This window comes from Haliotis cracherodii, unplaced genomic scaffold (genome assembly GCF_022045235.1).
Source record: "Haliotis cracherodii isolate W230 unplaced genomic scaffold, xgHalCrac1.p SCAF_4, whole genome shotgun sequence".
NCBI classification, from domain to species: domain Eukaryota; kingdom Metazoa; phylum Mollusca; class Gastropoda; order Lepetellida; family Haliotidae; genus Haliotis; species Haliotis cracherodii.
In genome coordinates, this window is record NW_027266297.1 from 20,551,020 (window position 1) to 20,564,892 (window position 13,873).

The 13,873-nt window shown below is 41.1% G+C and overlaps 1 protein-coding gene across 1 annotated transcript; it reads left to right on the forward strand.

Annotated features, from left to right (window-relative positions):
• Nucleotides 1-6,686: 6,686 nt before the first annotated feature.
• LOC139478232 (uncharacterized) lies at nt 6,687-9,633 on the forward strand. Its single transcript, XM_071260636.1, has 3 exons — nt 6,687-6,756; nt 7,805-7,907; nt 9,292-9,633. Exons 1-3 carry the CDS (start codon nt 6,734-6,736, stop codon nt 9,631-9,633), a joined length of 468 nt encoding a protein of 155 aa, XP_071116737.1. The 5' UTR covers nt 6,687-6,733.
• Nucleotides 9,634-13,873: the final 4,240 nt, after the last annotated feature.

Here is a 13,873-nt window from a genome sequence, read left to right on the forward strand (position 1 = left end):
CAAATCCCAGATTCGTCTTGCTTATGTGTGTAGGTTATGGACACCCTACCCGTGCTCCTGGGTTCCACCAGGAGGGTTAAGTGAGTGAGTGAGTGAGTGAGTGAGTTGGGGTTAACGCCGCTTTTAACAGTATTCCAGTCATATCACGGCGTGTCAGCTTAATGTGGGAGGAAAGCCCGAAGTGATGCAGATCTCAGACGTTTACCACTTCGGTGAAACCCACGAGCACGGGTATGGTGCTGACAAACCTAGAAACATAATCGGGTCGAACCGGGATTCGAACCCACAATCATAGGTTTCTGGCGTGCCCAAGGGACGCAACTCTGCACAGCGAATTGCGTCGACTTAGACGACTGGGCAACCCGTGCCCCCGATAAGGGTTAAGCGTCAAATTATAAGACCAAAATCACGTTGGGTTTTCCTCTAGCATCGCGCCGACAGTGACATAACCGAAACAGTGTTCAAAGCTGTTATAAGCCGCACTCACTGACTCATACTCTATCAGTAGTTGTTATCAGCCGGAAACCATACCCGGGCCAGCTTTTAATGGCACTTGTTATCTGACCTACTTTTGACTTAAAGGGACCTGTATGTTATGATGAACTGTCTTACCCTGCCTGGCGCTTTAAGGGGATGAATAAAAGCAACAAAACTCTTACCATGGTCATAAAGAATCTCCGCAAAAAGTAATGTCGATTAATATTGTACGATTCCATCAAATAGTGATGACACCAGGTGTTCGCGAAAAGGTGAATGTATTCTGCCCCACCAGTGGCACCCGTCCCAAACACACGCAAAGGAAAAGGCCTGGTCGACTCGGAGTCAGTATACTGTTTCTGAGCCGGATATCCACGTTAGTGGACTAGCACTATACAACCGGCATTAGCCAGGGCCAGTTCAAGTAGACACACGTACGCACGCACGCACGCACGCACGCACGCACACACCTTTTCCCATTTCACCTTATCTCACCTCGTGAAAGACTATCATAGATGGCACCCATATTATTGTGGGTCTTCTCTTAAAGCATAATGAATAGCACAGACAAATAAAACTCACCCTCTATGCCCACTTTGCACAATGAGCAGACTCTTACTCTATGTTTGTGAGCACCATACCCGTACTCATGGGTTTTACCAAAGCGGTTAACATCCAGGAACTGGAACACTTCGGGCTTTCCTCTCACACCAAGATGGCACACCGTGATACATGTAGAACTGAAATACAGTTCAACGCGGCGTCACAAATCATATAACCTCAGCACCATATCCGTGCTCGTGGGTTACATCAAAGTGACATACGTCGAAGACCTGCATCACTTTCGGCTTTCCATCCAGATGAAGTTGACATGCCGTGGTATCACAGACATACTGTTCAAAGCGGCGTTAAGCTAAACTCATTCACTCTTCTATTGAAAGCATCCAACTGCAGGCCTTTTGAGTTTTCCGTCACCCTTTATATAGTTTTAAAATAATTAAACATCATTCTTCAACTTCTAGGTCATATTTGTAAACATTTGAGTTTAAGAATGACGGATATTCTGTTGATGACACAATATTTCGTGCAGTTTTCCTGAGAAATCTGTTTCGTAATCTACTCACAGTTCTGTAGGGGCGGTCGGGTAGCCTAGTGGTTAAAGCATTCGCTCGCCACGCCGAAGACCCGGGTTCGATTCCCGACGTGGGTACAATGTGTGAAGCCCATTTCTGGTGTCCCCCGCCGTGATATTGCTGGAATATTGCTAAAAGCGGCGTAAAACCATATTCACTCACTCACTCACTCACAGTTCTGTACGTAAAACAACAACAAACCAATCACAGTTCTGTAACGATTTGTAGCTTTAATTTTGCTGAAATAAGTGTATGTCTTTGTCTTTCCTGAATCTGTTAAGCCAAGATTATCTATCTTGTTTGGGGGGTTCCGCTAAACACGTCAATGTGACCTTCATTGGAGAGGCAATCAGTTCATCAGGTCTGTCCAATGTTTGGTGTAGATTGTACTTAATCTTCCTTGTGAATGTCTGTAGGGAAAGGCGTCTGGGCCTTTGTTCATCGTAAACAGGGCCGGTGGGGTAGCCTAGGGTTAAAGTATTTGCTCGTCACGCCGAAGACCCGGGTTCGATTCCCCACATTAGTAGAATGTGTGAAGCCAATTTCTGGTGTCCCCCGCCGTGTTGTTGCTGGAATATTGCTAAATGCGGCTTAAAACCACACACACTCACTCACTCATAGTAAATATTATCATGATGAAGATATCTCAGCCTGCTCCTCACCTTCAGTCCCGCCCAAACCAGAGAATATCAGCTGCGTCCTGTACGCCAAGAGGATCCTCACCTGCAATTACGACCTCCCGGACGACGCTGAACGGAACCTCACGACATGTACGATATGTTCACAGTCCATGTAAGTAGTTAACATCCGCAACTTACAAACAATTTAAATGCCCTATGGAGTATAATAATCTACCATCAGGTACACATTGCATGGCGTAACGTCACGTATGGTTGAGTTGCCTTGGTTAAATGTGGTTATTTAAGCATGAGGGGGGTCTAGTAAACATTCTTTACCATATTCTCTTAACCTTGTGTTTTAATGACAATATGGGTTTGTTCATTGAACGTCATGCCCTACATATTAGATCCCTTATTTCTCGAAATTTCATTGAGTTAGTGAGTCAGGTGGCTTTAGCGGCATTTTGAACAGCTCAACGTAATCTCATTAAAACCAGTTCTCGCTGATGACATCGATCCCATTGACCGACCAATGAAACATGTATTAGCCAATCAGAAAGCAGCTTGCTCGAGCTTCACGGCACTAGATTCAAACTGGCGACAACGCTTTGAAAAATATAGATTAAAAATTTGAAACCTGAACCAAAGAATATTCTGATGGCCTAGATAGTATGGCAGTACGGGCTATGGAGATCTTCCGTTGATAATGTTTATCACACTGAAAGACGATGCTGGAATCAGTCGAAGAGCCCGTACAACTTGTTCGGAATACGCCCTGTTAGTTTTTTCGAGGTAATAAGAAAACACCTTCCGACTGTCACTTTCCCAATCTGGTAAGTGACGCTCTGATTGGTCGGATGAAAGGTCGTTCTGGCGTGACCTCCTTTAATGGGATGTCCTCAGATCTTTGTTTAGCGGTAGCAAAACTAAGATTTGATTTTAATGAGATTGAGCTGAACGTGATGTTGGTTGACGACATTTGCCATTTTGGAAAACCCATGCGTACGGTTTCTATGACACCAACAATCATAATTGGATCTAAAACTGGATTCGAACTAATGATTGTGGATCCAGAAAAAGACTTAGTAAAGCAGCACCGCCTCCTCAAATTACAAGACAAATACTTAATTGTGATTCAAATGCCTCATTCTGCACTGTTGTGATATATATACTGTTTCTGTTTTCACATTGGCAGAGAAGAGCAGACACTGAATGACACGTGTCCCGATGTCATCTCTGGCTTGGCCTGTAACACCTCAGCTGGTAAATGTGTGTATAATTGTGATAGTCTGACGTTCTGTAACTACTATCACATGATTAACATCACCCTAACCGGAAGTGACGCCCCAGAAGTAGTCTCGATGTGCAGACAGATCAGAACTAAAGAATACAGTGAGTATTATATATGTGTAGGGCGTTCTGTAATTAAAAGTCTGGACCAGATACACAAGAACGATGCTCCAAGCACCCGAGTATCTGTGAATCGTTGGAAAAAGATAAGTTGTTCCCCCAAATCCGGGGAAATAATGATTTGATAGTTTTACAAAAATAATACATTCTCTGGTCTACAAAAATGTCCAGTGGCCTTGGACTGAAATTCACAAAACTGATTCTGATGATATGTTCAGTGCATATTTAAATAGAATGGCATTTCTGGATATCTCTATCATACGTTGTGTAGTATATGTTCTGTCTCAAACAAAAGTCCGACCCGTGAAGATCCGGTTAGAGAATAAGTGCTTGCCATAAGTGGCGACTATGCTTTTCGAAAGCGGCGACTAATAGGATCGGGTGGTCAGGCCCGCTCACCTGGTTGATGCATGTCATCCTAGCCGAAATGGGTAGGTCGATGCTCATGATGTTAATCACTAGATTGTCTGGTCCAGACTCGATCATTTACAGACCACTGTCATATATAGCTGGAATATTGCTGAGTGCGGCGTTAAAAACAAACAAACAAACAAAAGTCTCAGAACCATCAAACTCAATGATGATGTTTATCGCATTGCCAAGCAAAATTGGTATTTTTTTAAAAGCGCAGTTTTCAATTTTTGTCATTACTGTAAGTGATATTCGTTATCGGTGGAATTACTTGTTTTCACGTTGTTAGTATCAGCACACGTGCAACTATCTTCGTTAAGTAATCATCGCGATATTTTGTGATTCTACATCAAGTGGCGATGGCTATTCAGTACATTGTCTCCTGGATGCTACCGTACTGGTATAAATTTCATTACAAGATAAAGAAATGTATGGATCTGTTTCTAGTACAACCGGGTCCAGTCAGGGATCTGCGCGTGACGGCCATCAACAGCACTGCTCTGCAGGTAGCATGGAAGAAACCCTATGACAGATACCGCTACTATGATAAATATGCATACACTGTCAGGTACATGGACACAGTAAACCATGTAAGTGAATGCATGGTGTATTAAAATAAATAATCGTTGAATCGAATAAGCTGAGGCAAATTATGGTATAACGTTAGAATTGAAACACAAGACAAAACCTTCCATATTCATAAGAAATCTTTCATAAAGGCAGAATCGATAGAACGATTCCAGCTATTTCATGAGCATGTGTTTATGAACCACTACCAAAAGGATGATTTCAGGTGTTCGCGTTAAGGTGAGCGTATCCTGCCCCACCGTCACAAACACACGCAATGTCAAGTCAAGTGTTTACCTTAAAAAGCACGGGAACATATGGTACAAATCAAAATAGGGAACTGAGTCGGACATAATTTTTGTTACTGATGCGTCAAATTTGAAAATGTTCTCCACATGTCCACCATAAACCCTTTGAAAGCTAAACTGAGGCCTTGATTGTTGATGGACCAACTTTTGAACAAGAGTCGTATAACGCTCTTAAAAATCTTGGTAGAAAGAGCATGTTCGATTGTACCTCAAAAGTTGAGAACAGTATAGACACTAAAGGATAGAGCTGCTTGAATATTGCTTGACGTAAAGGTCAAGCTGACTAAAGGAAAGCCTGTCCACCAACTGTCATGTTATCATTTCCACAACCGCGCCGTTAAAACGGAAAGTATTCATAAGTAAACAAACGGAACGGTGTGGTGGCTTAGTGGTTAAGGGGTTGGCTCCTCGCACCGAATGCCCGGGTTCGATCACCACATGGGTACAATGTGTGAAGTCCATTTCTGGTCCTTCTCGCCACCATATTTTGGGATATGCTAAACGCGACTTAAACCCCTACCCAGTCAATACTCCATACGCAGATCAAGAAGTTAAGGACCAAAGAAGAGGACATTGAAATAGTCTTAAGTGACTTGGTGCCATGGCGAAACTACAATGTCACAGTGAGGGCTCGACCACGCAACAAGGGCTTCCGCAGCCTACCGCAGACAGTTTCAACTTTAGATGACAGTAAGCATGTACAGTAAACTACGGTTATAACGAACTCAAAGGGACTACTAATTTTAGTTCGTTATAACCGTAATTCGTTATAAGCATATATACAGCATAACTACAGCATATCGTCGGGACTAAAAAGTTAGTTCGTTATATCCGTTAGTTCGTTATAAGCGTGTTCGTTATAACCGTATTTTTACATTTTATTAAGGAAGAAAACACAAATATGAAGGCAAGCATTGTCACAAAATAGGGTTGTGGTATTTAAGGGTTCAAGGCGAATTATGACCGCAGTGGTAGCATAGTTGTCTTAGGCGCCGCAAATCGTTGTGCAAATTGCTTCCCTTATGCATGCCAGGATCATTTGAAAGTAGGTTCGAATCCTAGAATCGCCCTGATTGGTTTGTCAGCACCCTATTTGTGCTCGTGGGTCGTAGACAGTAGATGTTTACCAGTTACCGATGATCACGGGAATTGAAATGGTAATATAGGTAATTATTGGGGCTGTTTTGAATTTGATTGGATGTGTATACTTTGTAACACAGTGGCTTTTGCTTGGTAATATTATCTCCATTAAATGTCTTCAAGATAAGCCATCCCCAGCCCTCTCTGCATAAGGACCAGCACTGAGCCTGTTAATGGGATGTCATTTTGTAACTTGAAACTCCAAAATCTCTGCTCAGATTCGAGCACATTCTGACCACTGGAGGATATAGTATGTATGTATTTTCATACATGTGGTATGATCAGGTATGCTGCTTGTTGGAGTATGATGACAGGTTTGCGAGCACATTTCTGTCTCTAATGTCATGCATCTTAGATGTTTATAATGATATAAACCTAGAAGAACATTGTCATATGTATGCGTTTTAAATGATGTGAGGATATTTAAATATTTTTGCAAACAGTGATCGAATGGGATACAGCACTACAATGTCCTTTGATAAACTAAAGCGTTTACCTTCGTGGTACAATTCAAGTAGGGAAAACACAAAATGATTGCATGTGATTATCCAAACACTGATTTATATATTTGCTGTTCCAAGACAACCAAACATCGTCTCCTGATGCCACGAGAGAGCCAGAGAGGTCAGTGGTAGCGACTGTTGTCCTTACCTTTGTTTTTTCTGCAATGCCCGCTGTGCTGATTGCAGGGTATGTATAAACGGACATAACAAAAACAATCTTGGTCGGCCAATTTCATTTAATTTCTTAACATTGCACATCTTCCTGAGGCAAGGGAGTTAACCGGCAATAAAAATCCAGTTTCCTCCCTTGCCGAACTAGGCTGGGATTTCAGAGTTGTGTTGACTTGACTAACGAGTCTATGCATAGTCCAATCAAAATTGCGTAACGAAATAGATATCCGGTTCGTAAACTGCTGTGCAGATTTAGGTCAATTGCATGATTTGCAAAGCATCTGTACTGGGCGTCTACAGATTTTCATGTTTTCAATCCCTTTCATGTTTTAAATCAAGGTGCTCAAGCAATCTGATGTATTTCGCGAGGTATAACTCGTTTTATAACAATGTGTAGATCTATATTATCGACAAGTCCGCCTAGACCGGGCGCCGCCATTTTGTTTGAAGCAAATGCAAGCAATATGATAGAAGGGACATAACTGGTAATAGCCACTGGTGGCGCTACAATCGAGCCATGGAATTCCAGCCTAGTTCGGAAAGGATGGAAACTGGACTTTTAAAGTCAGTTAACACCTTGCCTCGGGAAGATGTACATTGCATCAAACAAAGTAAAGAAATATACAGAAGCCATGTCATCGTCAACACTCCATTCATGCACGTAGGGCCATTGGCGCCCGTGAGTTATACACAGCCTCGTTCATTACCAGATAGACTCACATCACTACAACACACCATAACGACCGCATGTATTCACGGGATGGAGCAACCAGTTAAGGATTGACGTTGATGCCATGTTTGTTTGTTTGTTGTTTAACGCCGCACTCAGCAATATTCCATCTATATGACGGCTGATGCCATGTGAAAGTTATTATTTGTATATTTTATTTACAGCTACAAAATATAATATGATATGATATGATATGATATGATATGATATGATATAATATAATATCGTCACAGTTTGGTTTGTTAGAGGTTCTTCTTTGAAAAAAACCATGTTGGATCTGTCCATGTTTGCTAACATCGTTGTTAAATCATTTCATAACTTTCATTTCGTACAGAGTTGCAGCCCTCATTAAGGAGCGTATCAGATGTGACCGCATCCCAATCACCCTACCAAAGATGATGCCGTTATCTGTATACAAGGATAGGTCATTTGTACAGGTGAGTACTGAGGTTCTGTACATGGTTGGTTGGTTGGTTGGTTGTTTTACGCCGCACTCAGCAATATTCCAGCTATATGGCGGTGGTCTGTAAATAATCCAGTCTGAACCAGACAATCCAGTGATTAATATCATGAGCATCGATCCACGCAATTGGGATCGATGACATGCATCAACCAAGTCAGCGAGTCTGACCACCCGATCCCGTTAGTCGCCTTTTACGACAAGCATAGTCGCGTTGTACGGCAAGCATGGGTTGCTGGAGACCTTTCTACCCCGGAATCTTCACGGGTCTTCTGTACATGGTCCAACAGGGCAATGCAAGGGCAGTTCAGTGGAGGGTTGATTCAGCTTGTATTGTTTAGAGGACCCAGGGTTTACCAAATGTATAAATGTATTGTTTAATGCTGTATATATGCTTATAACGAACTGCGGTTATAACTAACTCAAAGGGACCACTAATTTTAGTTCGTTATAACCGTAGTTCGTTATAAGCATATATACAGCATTACGACAGCAAATAGTCCGGACAAAAACGTAGGTTCGTTATATCCGTCAGTTCGTTATAAGCGTGTTCGTTATAAACGTAGTTTACTGTAGCTCAATCTTGGTGTCTCGTGACTACAGAATTGATTGTCACCCCTACCTAGTAAATATCAATATACATGAACTGTTGGCTACCCATATAGTGTCACATTTTCTACTTGTTATTGGGTATGGGGACCACACAGCTGGAATGCAATGATGGGCGGGAAAAGTCGTGACAAGTTAATGTGACAATGCACTCATAATGAGGAAGCATACTTTGATCAAACGAAACTACAGTAAAGTACGGTTATAACGAACTCAAAGGGACTACTAATTTTAGTTCGTTATAACCGTAGTTCGTTATAAGCATATATATAGCATAATTACAGCAAATGGTCGGGACCAAAATGTAAGTTCGTTATATCCGTCAGTTCGTTATAAGCGTGTTCGTTATAACCGTAGTTTACTGTATTAAGATCTTTAGACTGAGCGTTGCATATCTATTGTTCATCAGTTATAATACACGTTAGAGGTAATGATGTTAGATTGTATTGTTTTGTTTGTTGTTTACGCCCAACACAGCAAGGTACCATTCCAGCTATATGACGGCGGTCTGTAACCACACCAGACAGTTCAGTCGCCATGAGCATCGGTCTACGCTGTTGGGATACGATGACATGCATCAACCACGTCAACGACCAGCCGATCCCCCATTTAGTCACCTCTTACGGCAAGCATGTGCAGCTGTGGACCTATATTCTTACCCGGAATCTCAAAGAGCTATTTAATGTGAGCAGAGGCGGTTGCGGTAAAATGTCCTGGTAGAAATAGTAATCACTCCGTGTCTTATCTTACAGCAGGAGTCACGCAGGCACAGAAATGAAGCTGAGCTGTCTGGATTGAAAGAGGGGGTAAATGGCATCTGTGAAGAGGACCCTATTTGTGGGAGATGTCCAGACACAAACGTAGACCTGGAAGGGGAAATACAACCCCATGATTGTGCAGAAAACTCAATGGAGAAAACTGTCAAGTCTGCACCGTGCCTTCAGGAGAATGAAGTTGAAACATCGCAGGAAAAGCGTGAGGAGAATGAACATGTCGAGACATGGTCTTGTTCCACTAACACTGGCATGTCAGCCTATAGCTACAAGCAGGTTACACTAAGCAATGATTGCCCTTGGACTGTCGATAAGTCATGAATGCCATTAGGATATAGCAAGTATTGACTTGGATGGATCTCGTCATATCTCACACCTCGACAAGCACCTTTGTATGAACTGTAGACTATATGTAGTGCGTACATATAGCTAACACTTCTACTGTTCCTAGTTCCTGTACTGGAACGAACGTAAGATGATTTGGCGTGTGGACATGCATGCCCTTTTTTGCGAACATTTGGTGTCATCACTGATTTCAGTGATCCATTCATATAGTTTTCGCAACTTATTTGACTTTTGCGCCTAATGGATAATATTTCCGCAGATTATCGATATTGATTGTTTTCTAACGTCGACGCCTTGTATTTAGATATGTATCCGAGGCACTGTCATTGATGTTAGATGTGTAGGTAGATAGTAGGTAGATGCAGTGTCCTACTAAATCTTCCGGGACCAATTGCTAGTTTGTAGCAATGTTGTAGATACTTCAGTCGCCTTCCTGTCTTACCCAGTGTACATTGTGTTCAGAAGTTTCCTTACAGGTAGTAGGAGTGCTCATTATATGGTCTAGGCGTTAGCAAGGATCTGAATCTTTTCGGTCGTTTCTCGGGCAACCTGGTGTGTTTCAATGTCCACATGCATAATATGACGACCAGTTCACTTAAGATACTTGCCGCACTTTACAACAGTGGTCAACGTTATATTGTTTATTTGAGGGAGAATTATTTGCTTAACTTGGGCCGTCGTAGACAGGACCAGTTTATATGATCACGACCTTCTGTAAGACAGAACACAGTTTCGCAAACATCTGGTGTCATCATGGTTCATTGTACGATTCGTTTGTGTTACGTTCAAGTCGTCCTCTATACCCCCTGGGCTCGCATTCCGGTGAACCTACCCCAACCCCTAGTCAACACGAATTACCTCCCCTTTCGATATTCTTTTTCCTTATCTCGACGTTTCATTGGTCTGTAAAATGTTAATAAAAAATCATTGTTCACCGAAATAGGAGCCCTGGAGATATAGAGGATGTGTTCAAGTTGTTATGAATTTAACGCGTCCATTTTCTTTGTATTATGTTTTGTCGCAAACGAGGATGAATACCCCTATGAGAAATCCACACATCCGATTCATGTTATTGCGGTCATTTCGATTCGACAAGTACTGTAGAGATAAGCACAGACACTTAGAGGAAAAGAAAAATATGCATTTTGTAAACTAAATGTTGTTGTTAAATCTTGACAATAGTATTAAGTTTTCATTTCCCTTCCTATTATATAATTTCATGGAAGCTGAAACAAGCCGAACAATTTGGTCTTCCCAACTTTCGTATATTCCTTGTTCGAGCACACACTTCTTGAGAAATATTATAGATACTCCTTGAGAAATATTTTACGATTTCAACTATATCAATTACCCTGAAACTTGAGGATTTTCAGTGACACTCGTAGAGGGTAAAGACCATTGTGACATTATACTACTCAACATTGGAAAGGGATAATCTGAGCGTGGGACCTGAATGTGTGTGATTGGCTGCTTGGAGATGATGTCACACAAATAGCATCCCATAGAGACCTGCAACTGGAGCATGTTCAGCTTCGTTTGAAGTTAATAAGATTACAAGCTTTAAGTAGACCAGTTGCTACTTACGTAACTACACCAATTGTTTTTTAGGTAACAGTATGAAACAGTCCACCCAATATCCCTCTCAGTTATTGTAGTATATAGTATAAAGATTGTTACCAGTTTGACTGGTTTTACCTTTTCTTGACATTGTGACATTCTTGTGTCATGGTATTTGATAAATTGGATATATCTTTTTGATGACAATTTATCAATTGACAACTGTCAAGACAGTATTAGATGCCATCCTATTTACTGATCTTCGGAAGTATTTGAGCCGATATGCCAGGACTATTGACGTCTGTAGCCGACCTGTAAATGGGTGGAAAATAACTGGATGTATGATTGGATGAGGTACACACATCTTGTCATTGTTGTGAGACGTTAAATCGTCTGTTCTTATCCCCAGTATAGGGCCATGTTATTACACGATAACAATGAAGAAAATAATTTTATTCGGACGTGATATATCTCAAAACGGTTTTTTAGTTATGTCAGTGATTATTATTATAGAATAACCAACTTCCGTCGCGTGATTGTTTGTTTAATGGAAATTAATTACTGTCACCTCTGATTCTACAATAGCGACGACTGCTGAGATGAAACACCATGGGCGTAAATGGGCCTCATCTTGCCAAGTAGCATTATAATTCTTGTCTGGCCTACCACTACCATGGGTATTTCTACCTCTTGGGGATGTTATGACAACGTTACAAGAGTTGTAGGGTCACATTTCCACGAGAATATACATTAGACTACATGTATGTATTTATTATATACTTCAGTTTATAACAATTTGATATGATTGTATCTGTACTGCATTGTTTTTGTTGAGATTCGGTAGACGCTCATTGCATTGTATTTGGGCAGTGACCAGTCGTCATGAAGTTACTATTTTTAGATGCTAGTGTTGTGTATACTTCCAGTTCCATATACTGCGGACGGTGATAGTGTGTTATGGAAACATTTGGAATGTTCGAGTGATGCTAGACTAATGAGGACACTGTATGGATACTTCCAGTAGCTTGTAAGGTTGTATATATAATGGACAAGAGCGTGTTTACGGATCTCTCACACATTTTGTCTCTCACGCTTTTCATCGCTTCGAACCCAGCTTTCATGTGAGGATTGTTCATCATCCCTGATTCCCTACCACCCCATCTCGTAAGCGTTCCACTACTGCCGCTGGTTGAATGTATATTATCATCACTGACTTCCACTATCCCCACTGTATTTTGTATTTGATACTTACCACTGCCATCATATGTATTGCCGCTGAATATTGTACTACCGCTGTATTGTGTACTGCCATTGTAAATTTTGTGCAGTATTTTGTATTGATTTGTAAACCTAGTTAATTTTTGTAATACATTTGTTGATTGTAAACCGCTTGTCGGTTTCATTCTACGTCCTTTTTACGGACAGATTTCTGGGTTTACATATTGTTTCAATTTGGGAATCGACACATAATAACCGCTAAGTGCCATTTTGTTACTTGACCAGCATGTATTCACTCGTTTCCAACAATGGTCTCGTAAATTTCAAGAACAATTTTTGCTGAAGTTGATGTTGTATATAATCATATCCAAATGTAGAATAAAGCTTTTATTGATCTCAATTATGTTTTGTTATTTTTGTATATATGTTTTAAGATTTTGCCAACATGGAACTACATTTTAAGTCGCAATCACAGGAAACGTCACTGGTTGCTAGGTTGGGACAATTTACATTTGTAATTAAATGATTTAATTTTCTGTTAGACAACTACACAAAAAGTATGTATTAAATAGGATATTGCTTGTGTCGAGTGAAATCTTGTTCTCTCATTGTGTAACGGGTCTATGCTACTCGTGAAAATATCTCCTTTCCCTCGCCACGAGAGAAACATTTCACTCGATCTATGGACTATTCACCTGGAAATAATTAATTACCTCTAACTATATATTTCCAAATAAAATGGCATTTAAAACAAATCGTATCCTGTATTTTTTTCTTAAAATACACGTGCGTCTTTGTGAGATGCTCACATTGAAATACATGCAGTAACCAAAATCGGTTGTTACTTTTCTATGGCAATATTTATTAGACCGATGTTTTCTGGTGGGTTGCTCACCGATGTTTTCTGGTGGGGGGCTCAATGATGTTTCCTGGTGTGGTGCTCAACGATGTTTCCTGGTTGGGTGCTCAACGATGTTTCCTGGTGGGGTGCTCAACGATGTTTCCTGGTGGGGCGCTCAACGATGTTTCCTGGTGGGGTGTTCAACGATGTTTCATGGTGGATATTTCAAACATTTGGAGCAAGTCTGTTTCTCTCTTGTCTTAATCCTCGAAAATACCAAGAGCTGTGTTCTCTACAAACTTGATCACGAAGCTGCAGTTACTTTAACATTGTGGAGTATGGACGTTCATGTGCTGCTGTGAGTGCGTTATGTGTTATGTGCTCACACACGTGTTAACAGTATCTCCGACGACCATAGGTAAACGGCTCATGATGCAAGAATCTATCGATGTTGAAGAAGACAAGCACACATACACGTGCGCTCAAGCATGCACGCACATACTCATACTGAACCACCAATATACTAAATATATGTCAGGCATATTATCATTTCTATAATGCCCTACGGTATAGAAATGATTTGTGGGATGATCTATTAAT